The 18568-nt window shown below is 52.4% G+C and overlaps 6 protein-coding genes across 6 annotated transcripts; 4 read left to right on the forward strand and 2 right to left on the reverse strand.

The window, feature by feature from the left end:
- Positions 1–490: 490 nt before the first annotated feature.
- Positions 491–1279, forward strand: T069G_06460 (short chain dehydrogenase domain-containing protein; the record flags this gene model as incomplete). Its single annotated transcript, XM_056173670.1, has 1 exon — positions 491–1279. The coding sequence occupies one exon, from the start codon at positions 491–493 to the stop codon at positions 1277–1279; it is 789 nt and encodes a 262-aa protein (XP_056027249.1).
- Positions 1280–1504: 225 nt separating this feature from the next.
- T069G_06461 (PQQ-like domain-containing protein) lies at positions 1505–4473 on the reverse strand (the record flags this gene model as incomplete). Its single annotated transcript, XM_056173671.1, has 2 exons — positions 1505–1549; positions 1603–4473. 2 exons carry the CDS (start codon positions 4471–4473, stop codon positions 1505–1507), a joined length of 2916 nt encoding a protein of 971 aa, XP_056027250.1.
- A 1905-nt stretch (positions 4474–6378) lies between these two features.
- T069G_06462 (oxidoreductase NAD-binding domain-containing protein) lies at positions 6379–7644 on the forward strand (the record flags this gene model as incomplete). Its single annotated transcript, XM_056173672.1, has 1 exon — positions 6379–7644. The coding sequence occupies one exon, from the start codon at positions 6379–6381 to the stop codon at positions 7642–7644; it is 1266 nt and encodes a 421-aa protein (XP_056027251.1).
- A 454-nt stretch (positions 7645–8098) lies between these two features.
- On the reverse strand, positions 8099–9334 carry T069G_06463 (uncharacterized protein; the record flags this gene model as incomplete). Its single annotated transcript, XM_056173673.1, has 1 exon — positions 8099–9334. One exon carries the CDS (start codon positions 9332–9334, stop codon positions 8099–8101), a length of 1236 nt encoding a protein of 411 aa, XP_056027252.1.
- A 4190-nt stretch (positions 9335–13524) lies between these two features.
- On the forward strand, positions 13525–14297 carry T069G_06464 (uncharacterized protein; the record flags this gene model as incomplete). Its single annotated transcript, XM_056173674.1, has 2 exons — positions 13525–13590; positions 13812–14297. The coding sequence occupies 2 exons, from the start codon at positions 13525–13527 to the stop codon at positions 14295–14297; spliced, it is 552 nt and encodes a 183-aa protein (XP_056027253.1).
- A 2540-nt stretch (positions 14298–16837) lies between these two features.
- T069G_06465 (uncharacterized protein) lies at positions 16838–17453 on the forward strand (the record flags this gene model as incomplete). Its single annotated transcript, XM_056173675.1, has 3 exons — positions 16838–17003; positions 17072–17242; positions 17350–17453. The coding sequence occupies 3 exons, from the start codon at positions 16838–16840 to the stop codon at positions 17451–17453; spliced, it is 441 nt and encodes a 146-aa protein (XP_056027254.1).
- Between the last annotated feature and the right edge of the window lie 1115 nt (positions 17454–18568).

Here is an 18568-nt window from a genome sequence, read left to right on the forward strand (position 1 = left end):
CCGTCACATGCGAAAACATACCCAAACACAGCTAGAAAGACAGATTGTAATCCCAGTCCTCAGCTGGCATCGCCCGCAGCAGTCGGACAATCCTCCCGATGCCGACTGCGGCTGAAGCCAATATTGGGGGTGGCTTCGTTGCGCTTGGCTCGCAACCAACGTCTATACGCGTATTTGCTTTGCGGGCGAAAGTGTGAGGTGAGGTGAGGCGAGGCCTCACATGCGCGGCGACAGAGGAGCAAGGCAGGGCGGGAGCCGGATTTGCCTATTTTGATCCTCTTTGGACGAGGCTGGCAGGCAGAAACTGGGCTGGGCGGGAAACGGGGACTTGGAGGACTGCGGACTGGGTTTGTGTATATATGAAGGGGGATCGCCAGCATTGGTTTTGCGTAACCAACCATTGATACACACCATATATACCCTCTCTCGGCCCTCCCATCCTCCCTCTGTATTCTGTCATTCTTGAACCATCTTCATCGCAATACGTACCATGTCTCTCACCTCCAAAGTCATCCTCGTCACCGGTTCCGCCGCCGGTCTTGGCCGTACCATCGCCGAGACCCTCCTCTCCCGTGGCGCCAGCGTCACCATCTGCGACATCAACCCATCCCGCCTCGCCACCGCCTCATCCGAGCTCTCAGACAAGTACTCCAAAGACCGCGTCCTCGCCCTAGAGGCCAACGTCGCCGACGAGGAGTCCGTCAAGGCCCTGATCGAAAAGTCCGTAGCCCACTTCGGCCGCCTCGACATCGTCATCAACAACGCCGGCATCATGGACAAGTTCGACCCTGTCGGCGACTGCGACAAGAAGATGTGGGATGCCATCCTCGGCGTCAACCTCACCGGATCCTTCCTCGTCACAAAGTACGCCCTGCCGCACCTGCAAGCCAGCGTAGAGGAAGCCGGCAAACCAGGCAGCCTCATCATCAACATCGGCTCCACAGCCTCCTTCTCGGGCCTCACTGCTGGAGCAGCTTACACTGCGTCCAAACACGGGCTCATTGCGCTGACCAAGCACACGGCGGGTTTCTATGGCCCCAAGGGCATCTACTCCGTTGCGCTACAGCCGGGCGGCATGACCGAGACCAACATCAGCGATGCATTCGCCGCGGGCATGAACGTCGAGGGCTTTAAGGCTGTCAAGGCGGCGCATCCCCAGATGAACAACGTGCCAGTCGACCACGTAGCAAGATACGTGGCATTCCTGAGCGAGGACGGCATTGGTCAGAGTGCCAACGGGAGCTGTATCGCCTTCACTGGTAACTGGCCCGAGGCCTAGGTGTGGTAATGACATTAGTTAGAGCGAGCGATGAATAGACCAAAGCAAAACAGATAGAGCTTCATTCAAAAATTTGTCATCCAAAAATGCCTTCCATTTCTTTCATTGTTCATATACATTAAAGCGCAGGCCCCTAAAGCAAATGCGCGCGCGCGCCACCTAATTATAAATCCAGCATGTGGTATCCGTGATTTATCCTCTCTATCACATCGCCGTGTTCCTTTCTTACAAAAATGCTTCCCACATCCGATTGATCTGCTTTCTCCGAACCTGCATAAAGTCAGTTATCGTTCCCAATTTTTCGTGAAAAGGAGTAAACATACCATGGGTGCCAATAGCACGACTCCCCAAGTGAGCGCCAATACGGTGGCAAGCAAAGTAACCTTGTTGAATCCCTTGTCCAGAATATCAAACTGGCCGCTTGGTGAAATCTGAGATCCAAAGATGTCAATACCATATGCCACCAACAAGCTCGTGCTCTCAACCACGGCCGGCGTGGTCACGATACCCCGAACACCAACAACGTCCCGCTCGTGGCTAAGCAGATTCCGCCCATCAATAAAGATGGCAGGCGTATACCTGGCAAGGCCCTCAGCTTCAATCTCTGCCGCAGACGGGTCTCTGCCAACAGGTCGACGAGGGTCGATACCATGGCGAGTGATGCCGAGGATAGCGTGAGACTCGGGCAGGTAAGCCAAGAGCTGTCGGCTGCTGATACCTTGGCGTGTCTGGGTAACGCTCAAGTTGTTCAGAGGCTCCGACAGGATCCATGTCTGGGAAACAACCCATGGAAGAGGCACACCGGTTGGGGTATCAACGGGATCCAGGGGCGAAAATGTTTCTGCGTCACCCAGAGGACCACGGTCGTTAGCTGAGGGGGACTCGTACAAGTCAGACACGACAACCTGGTACCCCTTGATGTCGCGGTCCGTGCCATCGTTAAGAGTATACTGCCCAAAGAAGGCGCAGCTGTACCAGTTCTCCGACAGTGTACATGAGATATCCTTGTCCCCATCCACACCCTCGTGAACTTGGGATGCAAGCAGCTGGCCGGTAACCGTGTCTAAGAGATAGACAGAAAGGGCTGAAGCAGCGGTATCGATGGCAGCAATGACAACGACATTGGGGTTCAGGTACTTGTAGTTGACGCTTCGGTCTCCCAACACACGGCCGATGGACGCAATTGGGTCATGAGCAGGAGTCTTGGCAATGCTGGCAATCTTCTGGCCAGGGAGCAGCTGGAGCTGCCAAATCTCATTTTTGACAATTTCGCCATCTTGGTTGACGAATTTGACTCCCTTGATGGAATCGTCGTCCTCTCGGATAACAATTGTCTGGTCAAGAGCGAGATCCTTCAGGGCATCGCTAGTCGGCTTTCGGTCCTGCCCAAGGGGAAGCAGCCATTTGTTACCCTCGCTCTCGATTACAGCGGTAGCAGAGACAGCGGCCAAGTCGTTGCCGGATTGAGACTCGACAAGTTGTCCATCAGCCACTTTGATAACAGCGTACTCGCCGTTAGCGCCGCGAACTGTGACTGTGCCTTCGGAATCATTGACCAAGATGCCCTTCACATCAAGTGTAGAACCGGGAGCCTGAGGGAACACATCAGCGGACCAAACAATCTCGCCATGATTTCCGGTGTCTAGGGCATAGAATCGACCACGGCGGGTGGCGACGATGATGATCTTGTTGAAGCCAAACGAGTCACGGTGAAGACCTGTAGTTTTAGACACTACAACAGCGCCACCAGTAACACTCTCAATGATTCGAGTTGGGATAGTAGCAAGGTACTCGGGAAGATACTGGAGATCGTTGATGTGGCGAGTAACGCGGTGGATGTAGGCGTCCAATGGGTTGGTGTGTGCCTCCTCGGCCAGTACCTTGGCCAGGTTCTCGGCCTCAGGGATCTCAGCCCAAGCCGCGGCAACGGCGCCACTGAGGCCCTCGGAGCGAGTCCAGTCGATTTGACCGTTTCGAATCAGCACCCAGTCCTGAGACTTGGTGACGGTGGCAGATCGGATAGCAAACTCCTTACCGCCAGCCTTCTTGATGACCTCGGAAACGGCGTGAACGGCCTCAACGCGGGCGTCGGACTTGAGAGGATCACGAGCCAAGACACTGTGAGAGTCGGAGGAAACAACGAGGACTTCGTCGTTAGTAACGCGAGTAAAGTAAACATTGGCGCCCTCGGAGCTGGTGGAGAACGCGCCAAGTCCGGGGAGCAGGGGAAGCTCATAAGCCTTGGTGATCTGGCCAGACTTTATGTTAGTATGGAAGACCTCGCCCTTGTTGCCAGTAGTGGTACGGGTGTGAACCAAGAAGTGAGGCTGAGACTGGGTCAAGTGCGGGGCGTGAATCTCGACGGAGACGGTATCCGCGGGCAGCGCAAAGTCTTGCTTTGATTTTGTGCCCAAGATGTGAATATTAAGCTTAGCCAGATCGTTGCTGGCCCATGCCAGGATTGGAGCAGCCGAGTTCGCGCCGACAAACATGACATCCTGCGGTCCATGGACATCGCCCTTGGTGCCAACCGTCCAGTGGTCAACTCGTCCTCCCGTGGCGGGCTCCAACGAGGTGACTTTCAAGCTGTACGAAGAGGGAGATCCATGAAGGCTGATGACGTAGACATTGGAGAGGCTGGTGGACACTTGGAGCGGGATATCCTTGGAGACCTCGCGGAACTCCCAAACCACGGAGCCCAAAACGCCGTGCAGTCTGCGCAGAACCGTGACGCCATCCTCCTCGAACAAGACGAGGACGTCCTTTCTCGCGCTCTCGGTCAGTTCCATGACTTCTAGATCCTTGACTTGGCCATTGAACTCGGTCTGCCACAGGTTCCTGCCGCTCAGCGCAGCCCACGATTGGACCTGCTGGCCGTGTGCAGCAATTATCCAGTTCTCGCCCTCGGGGGCCCTCAGGTGGCCGCCTCCATGGGAGATGTCAGGGAAAATCTGATGGCGCCAGACAAGAGCGCCCGAATTGGGGTTCACGGCGCCCAGGACTCCCACATCGCTGAGTGTATATAGAAGACTCGCTTTCTCGTCCTTCTTGGGCCGGTGGAAGAAGGTCGTCTCGCTCTGGGGCAGGCCGACGAGGGCGTGGTGGAAGTCGATTTGGCCAACCTCGTCCTTGTAGACAGCTGCCACGAGCGACGACAGGCCCAGCAGCAGGGCCGATTGCAGTGAGCGTCGCATATTGGCAGCTTATGTGGTGTTCATAGCTGGATGCCTCATTTGGAGCAGCTTTGGTGGGCTGGATGTCGTCAACGGCCACCTTTCCCCGTTCCAAGATGACTAAGCAGGAGCTTTATCAGCTTATCAGCAGGCAAGCTTGACGCATTAGGCCTAGGATTTCGGAGAGCATCATTTGCTATGTCAGCAGTGCTGCCAGCCAAAATAAGTCCCCATCAATGCTGCATTTATCTTGTATTGACAAAAATAGTATCTCCCATGTGATTTGTCTTTTTTAACTTTCTTACGACTGAAAGATGCCAACTGATACCAACTCGGCCAAAAGAGTTCTGACCGTGAGCTTACAAGCTGGAATCCGGGGCTAAGCCGATCCTCCACGCATGATATTCCATGCTTGCATACCCTGTACTATCGCGAACCAGGATTTTAATTGATCACATCGAAAGCAATTCTTCGGCTAGGGCCCACTTGAGAGCTGATAACTGCAAAATAAGTTTCTATAGCTTGCAGAGACGCCTTGCAGAGACGCATAAAGTACGGGGTCAATGGCTCGCCCGGTTAGACAGCCGTTGAATGGTGGGATAACGTCATTCCGAAGAAGTCCGGGTGAGCACCTGCATAAGTATTCTAGACAGGTTACTACACCAATGCCAAATAGAGACAGTGGATAGTTACAGGCCGGCAGTTGAATCTGTACAGGACATACAATCAACTATCTTAAAAGAAAAGAAATAGTGCAATCTAGGAGAAATAATAATGAATATAAGGCAATGCTAAGAAAGGAAAGAAGAGGCAGAAAGAGAAGCCGAAAAGTGTAGTGAACGAAACTCGCACTCCTATTACGAGGTGTGATCAAGCAATAACTAAACATCGACTCATCCGTCACATCACGTCAGAAAGGCAAATCAAGATAACCTCAAAAGCAAAAAAGCAGAAGAAAAGAGTATAGAAATCTCATTCTCCGCGGATATGCTCTATTTCGAATCTCCAAGACTACTAATATCACGCCTGACGAAATCTCGTATGATCGATGGGTTCCATGACTCTTATTACTCTTGTCTTTTGCCGCAAAATCGGATCGCACCACTGGTGTTCTCCTTAGTTCAGCTCTCAACCGGGTACCTCCCGTACTCAACTAATAAGTCCTCGTATAACAAAAAAAAAAAAAAGCATTCCGATTATTTCCATGTGCGCCGCTCCGGTCCGTCCTCGCATATTTCCAAATATCAGCCCACCCAAGTCCGCAGTGGAGCCCGTCATGCGCAATGCAAAAAATCCAGGGACCAGGAGCGTGAAAAAAAAAAAGGGTCGTCCGAAGGTTTCTTATAAAGTAGCCGGGCGCGGCGTGAATCCAGCGTCTCCGGATCTCCGGGCTGGTGTAATGGCGGCTATCGGATTGGCTGCCCCCAGCGCTTGCGTGTGTAAGTAAGCGCAAAAGAGGCTGGCCTGCAGATGCGCGGAGACGTTCTGAACAGAATGGAGATGCAGCGTGGAAAAGACTAGAAGAGATTTTTTATTTGGTTTAGGATGGATATATAAGGGAATGACGCTGTCGTGATGGTTTTTGGGTTTATTATTCAGATCATCAACACACCATAACAACAACATCAATTGCTCTTTTTTTCTTGTCTTTGTTATAGACTTGCGACCTCTATTAGACTCCGTATAGAACTATAGAGCCACACGGAACAAAACCAATAGGCTATTGCCAGCACACACACCCGAAAAAAAAGGAAAGACAGAAAAAAACCTTGGAAATAATAATCAGGAGCCCAAAAAGTGAGACACACGGCAGAGAAGGCAGACATCAATCCGCAACCATCCCGTGTCTCTCGAGTATAAAACAAAACTCCAGCAACTAGACCACATATCCACCGCAACACCAAAAAACCAAACATCACCGTCACCATGGCCGCCCTCAGCCCAGAGCAAATCGCCATCATCAAGTCCACCGTGCCCATCATCCGCGAGCACGGCACCACCGTCACCACCACCTTCTACGCCAACATGCTCGCCGCCCACCCGGAGCTCAAGAACTACTTCTCCCTGCGCAACCAGCAGACCGGCGCCCAGCAAGCCGCCCTCGCCAACTCTGTCCTCGCCGCCGCCACCCACATCGACAACCTGGGCGTCATCGCCGGCGCCGTCGAGAAGATCGCCCACAAGCACGTCTCGCTCTTCATCCAGCCCGAGCACTACCCCATCGTCGGCAAGTACCTGATCGGCGCCTTCAAGCAGATCCTCGGCGACGCCTTCACCCCGGAGATCGAGGAGGCCTGGACCATTGCCTACGGCCTGCTGGCCGACATCTTTATCCAGCGCGAGAAGACGCTCTACTCTGAGGCCGGCTGGCAAGGCTGGCGCGACTTCACCATTGCCCGCCGCGAGGACGAGGCCGAGGGCATCACCAGCTTCTACCTCAAGCCCTCCGACGGCGGCCTGCTGCCCCAGTTCCTGCCCGGCCAGTACGTCAGCCTGCAGATCCCCATCCCGGAGCTCAACGGCCTGTTCCAGAGCCGCCAGTTCAGCCTGAGCCTGGCCCCCCACCAGAGCGCCGAGCAGTACCGCGTCACCGTCAAGAAGGAAAAGGACGTCGACTCGTACACCGTCGAGGAACTAGCTGCCGGCAAGATCGCCGGCCTCGTCTCGCAGCGCCTGCATGAGCAGTACAAGGTCGGCGACAAGGTCCAGCTCAGCCCTCCCCACGGCGAGTTCACCTTCAGCGCCGCCGACACGCCGGTGACCGCTCCCATCGTGCTGCTCTCTGCCGGCGTTGGCGTCACTCCCTTGCTGTCCATCCTCGACACCATCCTCGACAACTCGTCTCAGGGTGCTCGCCCCGTGACGTGGATCCACGGTGCTCGACACTCTGGAGCCGTGACATACGGCAAGCACATCCGCGAGGCTGATGCCAAGCACAGCAACCTGTCCACCAAGATCTTCATCAAGAACGTCGGCGAGGCCGACGTCAAGGGCCAGCAGTACGACTACGCCGGCCGCATTAGCCTGGACACCCTCGAGGCTGAGGGCGTGCTGCCTGTGAGCGATGCCTCCGCCGAGTACTACATCTGTGGTCCTGAGGAGTGGATGATCCAGACGCGAGCTGAGCTGCTCAAGAAGGGCGTCAGCCTTGAGAAGCAGCACCTGGAGCTGTTCCGCACCGGCACTGTCTAGATGAACAGCCAAATTGTACATGTATGATGGAAGAAGAAAAAGAAGTACACCTGTATAGAGTCTCTACTGGTAGAGATTTCGTGGATGTGCGTGTCTCCTCTCAAATTGGGCGTTGGATGTATGGATATGTATGGCAATAGCGTTGATTTCAGTTTAGTAAAAGTAGAAATAGATTTAGCATAGTATAATAGGGGAAAATGATAAAAACTTCATTTTTTAGTTCAAACTCTACTCACCAGCATCTACAAATACTGAGGCACTGATGCTAATCTACGACGAACGAGACGTACTAGGAGACCATGGTGAAAAAGGATTATTGTTTTAAAAAAAATTATAGCCAAGCATTTATTGTCAAAAAACCAGTCTATCGTTGGTTTATTCTATTTCCCAAGAAACCCATCAACATCTATCCTCCTCAAATTGCGAACCCTTATTTACAAGAACATCTTCAGGCTTAGAACAAGGCCAGGACACCGGCAACCAGGGCGACACCAGCAATGGCAGCTCCAGAGAATCGGGTCACAGCAGCAGCGCTGGTGGTGGTAGCAGCAGGAGCGCCTGATGTGGTGCTGGAAGAATCGCCGTTGCTAGACTTGGAACCTCCAGCGTTGTTGGAAGAGCTGTCGTCGGAGCCGCTCTTGACAGGGGAGGGAGTTCCGGTGGCGTGGACGAGAGTGGTGGCCGTGGAAGAAGACTTGCCGGTAGGCTTAGTGATGGCACTGGAGGACTCCGAGGACTCGGGAGGGCAGGTCAGGTCGAATGAGGGAGTGGAGGACAGGCTCTGGCTGATACCAAACTTGACCTGGTTGGCAGGGTTGGAGTCACGCAGGTTGTACCAGAAGGTGGGGACCTTGTTGAACAGCCTCTGGCAACCAATCTGGTCCCAGTACGACTTGGCGTTGGCGACGCTGGGCTTGGCCTCGTCCCAGTCGGGACCGGTCAGGGGCCAGCCAGTCTCGGTAACCCAGACGGGCTTGCCATTGGCAACGCCAAGGGTGGTCTGGTAAGCAGCGTCGAAGAGCTTGCCGGCGTTGCTAATGTCGTTGCCCTTGCCGGTCTCGTAGAAGGGGTACTCGTCAACGCCAATCCAGTCGACAGCGTCGAGAACAACCTTGTTGGTACCGTTGACCCAAGCATCCCAGGTATCGACGTGACCAATGGGGACGCTGGCCATGGGAGTGTTGGCAAAGGCCTTCTTGTAGTCGTTGATGAAGCCGAGAATCTCCTGGGGGCCGTTGCCGACACCAGCCTTGTTGGTTCGTCCAGTGGCCGAGTCACGGTACAGATCCTCGCTACCGATGGAGATACCGATGACGAGATCGGTAAAGTCGGTGCCGAACTGCTTGACGGCAGCGGTCAGGGCAGCAAGCTCATTGTTGATGTTGGTGGTGCCAGAGGCCCAGACACCAAGGAGGATGTAGGTCTTGGTCTTGACGGCGGCGGAAAAGGCCTCGATGGGAGTGTTTGTGGAGTAGGCCTGGATGTTGGTGTAGAGTCGGACGGCGTTGAAGGTGCCGGGGGCGCCAACAAGCTTCTGGGCGGTGCTGAACTCGGCCAAGAAGTCCTTCTCGAACTTGGCGGACTCGTCGGGAAGGGTGTTGCCGGAGTTGAAGCCGAGGTAGTTCTTCTGTCCAGCAGAAACACCGGCCGCAAGGGCAACACCAGTCGCGATGGTCGAAGACAGCTTCATGGTGAAATGTAGTGATTGAATGTTACTGATGCAGTGCAAAGAGCGTGGTGTGTGACGAGCAAAGTAGCTAAAGAGCGATTGAGTGAGTCTATTGGGCCGTGTTGGGCAGTGTTAAAATGAAAGAACGTCTGTGGACAAGGAAATGAACGTCGCAACAAGAAAACGAGGCAATGCTAAGAATGAGAAGGCTTGCAATGTCGAGGCCAAAAAGAAAGTTGATGAGAGAAAGGACGGCAGTTTTGAGCTGCGCCATGGCGAAATTGCAGGCAGGGGGAGTGACAGCTGGGATCACGTGCATTTCAGGGACCGTGCCGGTTGCTGTAGCGGTCCCTTGGCTTCTGTCAGGTACCTGGAGCGGTGCCTGCAGCGCTGTAAATTGCAAGTAATGGTACCTGCATCCCCTGGAGGGATCCGCACTCCCCAAGTTGAAACAGGAGTGCATAGCCTCAGAGCGTCTAGCCGGATTGGGCAGCACAGAGAGCACATCTTGGATCTAATTGGAAGCTGAACGGCCATGGCCGAAGGTCACAAACAAGGGACAATACGAGGGAGCACAGCAAACCAATGATGGGAGCTGAGGTACCGTGACAACGGGGCTGCCCACTTGAATGGGGATCTGCAGTGATGATGCCCGTTTGCTGTTTGCTGATGTTATTTTCCTTTTCCCTTTATGTTCCCTATCTTTTTCGTGCTCAAGTGCTCTTTATTTTTTTTTCTCAATCTTCTGTTTCTCAAACCAACTCCTACCCTAATATGACGCCATACTGTCTCTCTACTTATCAATGTAGTATCAAGGCCACTGTGAAACCATACTAACCTGAGTATCCTACTGTTGCCAGACGTTTCTCCTCTTTCAGCGCGCATCTGCCCGTGCACAGCAGCAGATGAAGCTCGCATCATAGTGCTAAAACCACCCAATGTGAAACCATTTGATGCAATAAGCATACGAGTAAGCAAAATTGATGCCGGTTGGTGCACTCAGGGAGAAGTCGAACGTGCTGGGGCCATGTTTTGATAGCTCGGTGCAGAACCAGGCCCCGCCGGTCGCACCAGAAACGAAACAAACAGCCCAGGCCAAATGGTTGTCGTGCTGGCAGAGACAAACAGCATTCTAGTCCTACTACTAGGAGTAGCGATAATACTAGAAGTAGTATTGGCAAAGCGACCGAGATTGTTCCAATTAACGAGGAGTGAGCATTGGGCAATCGTGGCAGGCCGGCAGCTCATATAAAGTGCTGAGCCCCTGCTGCTCCAATATTTGCTCTCCCTAGCTAATTAATAGGCACCTGCACCCACAACCAGCGATTCAGCGTTCTATATTAATTCTCGAAGGGGGATAAAAATAAATATTGTTAGTAATAAGGGCTTGGAAATAATTTCAGCAAGGGGCTGCTGAAAATATTGACTGGCTTAGGGTTAGGCGGCAGAGTAAAGGGAGAAACTGCCTCGGCCGAAACAGCACCGAGTGAAGCGAGATTGACTGCTCAAGGAGTTCACGGACCCAGCCATGGAGAAGCTTACCGGTATAGTAAAAGGTAGTAGGCAATAAACCTTTTATCTTTGCCGCCTAGATGTCACTCCGGCGCGAGCAGAGGGGCAGTATGGAGTGTTGAGTAAGGTATTGTGGAATAATACGGGCGGAATTGTTAGGTCATGCAAGGCAGACGTCCGTATTTCGCACACCACGGCCGCGACGGCCGCCCCCCGACAGCCGCACACCGGAGAGCATCTGTGTTGCCGGCATCATCTTGCATGAGCTGGACAAAGGTGCCGGTATTTATGCATTGGCAGATGGGACAGCTCCTCCATAGCGCCTGCGAGAGCCGACCCCAATGACGTTGCGCCCGGTGTGTAAGTGTGTGCGTGTGTGTGTGCAAATCGGTAGAAGCGATCGTAGAAACAACTGGCGACGCAACTCCAGGCTGTCGTCCAAACAAGCGCGAGGCCTCACAACCATCTTTGCATGCCTAAAAAGGCATGACTCAGCCCGGATGCGAGCTACCGGCTCCATCTCCCGCGTGGGTTTTGGCGCTTGCTGGATTCGAGCTCTGATAGGCGCGTAGACGCGCGGAAGAGGATAGATCCGAAAGGAGCACGAGCTCAGGCGAGGCAGAATTTACGTCTCATGAACTCACATCACTGTGACGCGTGCTTACGGGGTACTCCGGGCTGGTGCTGTGCATCATTCGAGATTAGGCGGGCTCCAGGTTAGCGGCGGTCGGAGACTTTTCCACTTCAGCCCTCTACTAGCGTCTCCAGCCCCCTCCCCTAGCCACCATCGCGGTTAATTGCGTGGCTGTGCTGCGTCTAACCCTGTCTAAGCGCGCAGGGGCGCTTGTTGGCTTGTTTGCGCACAACGGTTAATTCGGATATCCGGCGACCACGACTCCCATTGGCCGCCTCGCATCTTTCTGCGCTATCCCACCCATCATCGCCATCTTTTCCCTGCAAGGCATGGCACCAAACCAGGAACTCGCAAGGATTGGTATCTTTGGAACGACGTGGGGCTGGCGTGGAGAAAGTTGCCGCTTCCAGTAACTGAGTCGTTATTTGGATTGATTGCTACGGGAAACAGTATTTGCATTACAGGGCCAAGACAACCTACCAAAAGGTCCTTGGACTCGACTCAACTCAACTCAAATCAACGGCAACTTTTTGACTCGGCTAGGCAAGGCCACGAATCGTTCGAATACGAGAACAGATCCCTAGCGCGTCTATTCTATCGCCCCAACCCTGGCCATTTCCAGCGGGCTTATGCGCATGCACAGCAGAGAAATACCGTCAAGAAACACCGCCAGAGAAACGCCGCAAGCCTCCGCGGCGCGCTTCCGTAGCCCTGCCTGGCACTTGTTGCCCACCCACGAAAACGATGCGGCTTGCGCTGACACCCGCCATGTCCGCCATATCCGCCCTGGGAGAATGTTCCTTGGCCCTGCCCTGCCCTGACCTGCAAGATGAGCCCATCGATTCGGCTTAGCTCAGACCCTGGCCAGGAACCAGCGGAGTTACCATTTGCCAAAAGTGGTTCAGCAACGCCTTGCTAGCTTGCATGTTTGGTGTGCTTCGCCGTTTAGTCCATTTGATCCCCTTCTCACACACCCGCCATTCCACACCCGCCACCACTACCGAAGTCTTGGTGCTGTTTACTGCTGATGCTTCTAATCCTGGTATTGGTCTTAGCGCTGCAACTCTGCAGTCGATCGCCTCGGTGGATCCGGCACCAACCAGGCTTGGTAAACCATTACCGGTGCAGCTCTTTACGCTTCAAGTCCACTCTAAACTCCTATTGGCACCGACTATCAGGCATTGCAATGAAGGGAAAGCAGCTTTCCGGGCAGGTTCCTCGCATCTCACAGATCCACCTTCAGGGCAGAATGAGAGAAAGCCCTATGGGGGTTGGGGGTCGGGGGTAGACGACAAAGACGTTGGAGCTAGCCATGTGTCCTAGTACCCGGCTTGGTCTGGCGATGGTATCAGATGGCCCTAGAGTCAGACCGACTAGCATTGCCCATTGCAAACGATAAGTTCAGGCTGCAAAGACGTGGGGAGTCTGGCCCATCGTCAGCACGGGAAGCCCACCCCATCCCATGCAGCCACCTTGAGCTGTGGACTTGACACCTTGGACCTTGTTCTCTCACCTGGTCTTTTGTTGCTCATCCATTTCCATCTCAACGGAACAGTTTACATCCGCTGACAACCGGGCCGTGTATTGGCATTCTCATGATGAACCCCCATCGACAACGCCTTGCGAAGGATCCTCATCATTTCAGACTGAGTCACTTGCAGCGTTTCGATGCTGCGAAACTATAGACACAATAAGCTTCATCCATGTTGGTTGCAGGCAGACTTTTCCGAACCTCTCACAACTATAGGCTTCACACACACACACCTATTCTTTTCAGGCATGACCGAGGCAAGGGTTGTCAAAGAGGGCTTCTGCGATAGGAAATTGGAGCCTCACACTTTTTCGAGCTTCAACAGAAGATATAAACCAAAAATCCCCGTCTTGCATCATCTACCAACAACCCTAAGACCAACAGAGTCGATAACAACCTGCAACAACCAACAACCACAACGACGACAACGACGACAACAACAACAACTACATCGACAACGACCCCGACAAAACCTCACTCCTCTTTGCTCATACAAAACTTTGTCTCAACATCAGCCAGCAAACCCAACCAACCATGTCCACTCCTCGAAGCGGCGGTAGTTCGAGTTCCAGGGGTTCCAAGACTCCAGAGAAGACTCGGGTAAGTTGTCATGCTATTGGTTCCCCTCTCCCCCCTGGGTTGTCTTGCATAAAGAGCATAAGCGTGCATACATCAATACATGTGTATGCAAATACTAGGCCTACCATGTATAAGTTATACACAAACTCTTGTATACACTCAAGCTGCTGGCTTATATGCAAGACGAGGCCAGGGGAGGCTTGACGATGTAAGGCAAGCACTTTGCTAACACAACGGCACAGTCATCCGTTTCACAGCTCATCGACTCGCTCAACACTCACCGGATCAACACTCTGACGGAACTCTGCCGCATCGAGCGCATCGCCGCAACGTGCGACTCGGAGGCAGAGGCACGAGCCTTTCAGCAGCCCATGACTTCAGCCTGGATTTACTACGTATCGAGCAACCAGTTCCTCATTGAGCTCCGGGGCCTGACCCGAAACTATCCCCTGAGCGCCGACATTGTCGCCGAGGCGCACCGGCGTGTTCGCTCGGACCCGGAGAGCAACCGCAGCTGGAACCTGGCGTGGCTGTGCCTGACGCGGATGCGGGACGACGGGCTGGTGAGGATTTTCTCGGACGCCGAGGCACGCAAGCCGGAGATGTGGGGAGGAAAGGGCCCGAGCGAGAAGATGGTGCAGCAGCTGGCGACGTGCTTTGAGGACGAGTGGAGGGCGGCGATTGAGACGATGCTGAGGCACTGGGCGACGCCGCCGACCTGGTACTAAGCACATGCATGAGTCTGAGCGTTGAAGCCTTCTGCATTGCATTGCATTGCACTGCGTTGTATTCTTCTCTTCTTGTTGGGGAGTGATTTGGTTTGATGGGCCTGCTTGCTTTCTATCCTTCTTTCGTTCCTTTGTCCTCTCTTTTTAGAGCGACTGACTTTGTTTCTGCTTCTGTTATTGCTTGCTGTTTTTGTTTTTGTTTTCTATTTCTGTTTCGTGTCGGTCTTTTGTTTTTGTTAAAGAAAAAAGCGATGTTTTGGGAGGGATTCCTTTCTTCATGGACGACGGCGTCTACATCATTCGTCTGCATATGCATCTCTGGCGAAGAAGCAATGCGCTCTAGGGTTTCTCTTATTCTTACGTTCGCTGCTGGGGCACGGACCCCTTGTTTTTAACATGCATCTTGTTCTTCCTGGTTTTCTTGTTTTTCTTCTCTTCTTCATCACCATTGTATTCTTACATTCTCTTGGGGGATCTTTTCTGTTATTAGACATCATTTCCTGTTCAACACATTTTTGGTTCGATAAACATCATTCTTCATTCTGCAATATACAATTTGGAAAATTTTTCTTCCTGCCTGATGGTGTCAACTCGCCATCGTATAGTCTCTTGTGAAGCAATGTCAACAAATATAGAACTTCTGCTGGACTGCTGGAGTTTAAGCCGTGCCAAGAACAATAAGTCCGGCCTCGTATAAATTAGCCAATACGTGTGTGCCCTATGCAGCAACATATAGCATGGATCCTTGAAATACAGCCAAGCGACTAGTCGGTGCAATCTCAAAAGCAACTTCCGGTCAGACCTATGCCGAAGCAGCTGACGATACCGACGTTGCGCGACGTCGTGCATCTCGAACTCTTTTGGAGGTTACAAATGCTGAGCAAGTTTGTAAATGAACGGAAGCTGCCACAAAGCCGAGTCGCGGCTTCGGAGTCGGGATCAAACCGTGGTAGTAATAAAGCAGCTAACTGTGAATAGAACCAACACCCAACGTCAGAGAAGAAGAGTCACAGCAGCAGCCCACTATAACGCCGAGAATAGGTCATGTTGACAATTATCGCATCCCCCCAAAAAGAGGCGTCTAAAATAAGAAGGCTCAAAACACGGTCCAAGAAGAAATCAAATCAAATTAAAAAGAGAGAGAGAGGTTGCATCCGTTGTTCCATCCGGTTGTCCAGAACCGGCCGCCGCGCACAGCGCTGACGTTGCAGCAAGTGAGTGCGTCTCTGACTCGTGCAAACTCCCAACCTGGGCAACGTAGGCCTTGGCGTAGCCTATTTTATAGAGGTAGATATCCATAGTATACACTTGTAAATAAGGTAAGGTAGTCTCCATTTCGCCCTCGCTGACAAAGGGTCGAGGCTCTTGGTTTAAAAGATGCGAAATAAGCGGCTGAGCTCAGAAAGTAGCACCAGAGGAGAAGGCAAAGTTCAGTTCGCCGCGCCCTTTGTATGACGATGAAGATTCTGGAAACTGGAAGCGCTGATGCTGATTCGTATGTCGCTTCAGTGCCTTCGGCGAGAGTGTATCGGGCAAAGAGTGGTGCACGCTTCCCTGTTCGGGCTAAGGAGCCACATCCAGGCTATGAGTCGTTCGCCGAAAAAAATATTACAGGAGGATAGAAAATAGCGTAGAGGTGACAAAACACACGTGTATATGCAGAGACGGACGAGCGGCAGGATTCGAGCAGAAAGGCTCTTCGGAATATTTCTTCAAATTACTCCGTACAGTAAGTAGGTACTATTCTTGTTTCGCATCTCGGATTCGCGTTTAGACAGAAACAGATACAACCCGCGCTTGAAGTCTGTAAGACGAGGGTCTGGGTTCTATACGAGCATGCAAGAGTTGTTGAGTTACGCTCGATCCTTCATTCAACACATACAAAGAAGGAACGGGGAGGCTCCGCCCGGGATAACTAAGCGCCCCTAGGCAGGAATAGCAAAAAAGCTAAGACTCAAACGTCTTCGCTTTCGTCTAGGTAGGTGGTCCTGTCAGTCAGTCAGTCAGTCAGTCAGTCAGTCACAAAACCTCCACGGAAAAAAGCAGCCCAGCAACCCACTGTAAACCAAAAAAAAAAAATAGGGGATCGGCTTCGGAGCCGAGTTCGCTACTCGGGCTAAGTGGGGTGAGTGCGAAAGCTTGGCTTGCTTACACGCTTTCCTGGACACAGGAAACGCTGCTTTTTCTGGGGGAGAGGTTCTATCCGGGGGGACTCATACTCGATGATGCCATCCTGCCCAGGTGGACGCCAAGCGGTAACGTATGTACGTACGTACGTATATAGCTGTCTGAATGGACGTTCCTTTCAGAAAGGGAATCTTAACGCGACTAGGAAAAAAGCGGGCTTGCCTTGTTGTGGGTGACTGACTGGGTTGGCCTTGTATATAATTACAAAGCTGATCCTCCTCCGTATATGTTGGAGCAGTAAACGAGGCATGGATACTGCCATATATAACTCCATTGCTCGGGCTGCTCTTCTTGGAGACGGCTACTGGCAGGCCAATGCAACTAAAGCGGCTGAGTTTGGAGTAGCAGCAGCAATGTCTTCGAACCAAGGCCAAAACCAGGGCCAGAACCAGAGTCCTTACCAGAAGCCAAACCAATATCAATATCAGAGTTCCAATCTCCAGTATCAGACCCAGAGTCAATATCAGCAACATCAAAATCAGTTACCAAGTCAGAACACGTCTGCAGGGACAACTCCAGGTATGTCTCTTTTGTTTGACAAAAAAACAGAAGTCAACACAATGCTTATATATATTCTTATTTTCTAGTCATGGTGCCACCGTCTGTTGCATCGTCTGCGACTCAAGTCAAGTCAGAGCAAGACTGCTTCGAGCGCCTTGCATTGGAATTTGCATCACTCCCAGACCGTGAAATGCCACCAGAGGTCTCGGATCCAGTAGCCGCACAGCAGCAACAGCAGCAGCTCACAAACGCAGCATGTAAGTCAGACCAAAGACATTTCTAAAGTCTAAAGAACACACAACACCCATCTATCTATGCAAGGGAACTCGTATAAGACAGCTAAGAAGAATTCTTCGACCAACAGCAAGAGCAGTTCCAGACCACAAAATCTCACCAAACACGCCCACGAACAACTTCGTCGCCAAAACGATACGCGCGGCCATGGCGGACATCAAACCTAGCTCGTGAATTAAGAGTCACAAAATAGCCTGCCGAGCTATTGACAACTGCCGTACGCACGCACGGCACGGCTCTTTTTTTTCCTCGGTGGGCTTTTGCGAGACCGGGCAAGGATCTGCCCAGTCATCATCGGCACAACATAGCCGCCGCAATTCAATTGTGTCGCAAGCCGTGCGTAATAGAGTCACGGAAACAACATACTTCTCAAATTGTGAGTTTTTTTTTTTTTTTTTTCTAAAAAAAGAGAATTTCTCTTTTTGTTCTTATCAAGCCAAGAATTGGCAAGGAATTAACACGAATGTCGTATAGGTATCTATCTATCTCTTGGCAGCCCTTGGCAACCCAAGACAACAGCAAAAGCGTCGGAAAAGCACCACCCAAAAAGGAATCGGAGTTCGCCGACCGTCCGTTTCTTAACGGCTTCGCGCTCCGAGGGTTGCAGATGACCGAAGGGGGAAAGAGAAAACCGGTCCAGTATCATTGGTGCGGCGCTCGGCTTCGGCTTGACACCAATTTGTGGATTTGGGATGACCAACCTGGAGAGGGTTGAAAGAGTCTGGAACTGGAGAAGCGGCTTCGGGGTGCCACGGCCTCCACGGCCTCCACGGCGTCCTACGGTGTTCTACGGCACCCGCGGACTACCATGAGGGACAGTGTCATGAGAGTGAGAGTCGATTCCTCTTTTACGCCTTTGGCTTTTTGGTATAAAGAGGGAATATCCGCATTGATGAGTTTTGGTTCTTTGTCTACCAAAGCTTGGGTGCCCCCCACGCACGTGGTCTGTGGATGGGCTTCATGGCAATAGCGCAGTGGAGATGCTGTTGTGAGTCTTTAGCACTTATACGCCGGGGCTTTGATGGTGCATGATTCGTTGACTACAAGATGCAAGATGGATTGTACGAGGACAAGTATACAATGTTTGCACGATGGATGATGGCTATGATGATGATACTGATAGATGGCTACCAAGGGTTGATATTGATATACCCAATAAACTACCACTACCATTCATTTGATATACCTATATTCCCTCTTCTCTCTTTTGCCTCTTCTTCCCTTTTCCCCACGCCCACTCCCACCTCGCCACATGGCCAAGCTCCTTCAGCTCCCTCGCCTCCTCACAC

This window comes from Trichoderma breve, chromosome 4, assembly GCF_028502605.1.
Source record: "Trichoderma breve strain T069 chromosome 4, whole genome shotgun sequence".
Lineage (NCBI taxonomy): Eukaryota > Fungi > Ascomycota > Sordariomycetes > Hypocreales > Hypocreaceae > Trichoderma > Trichoderma breve.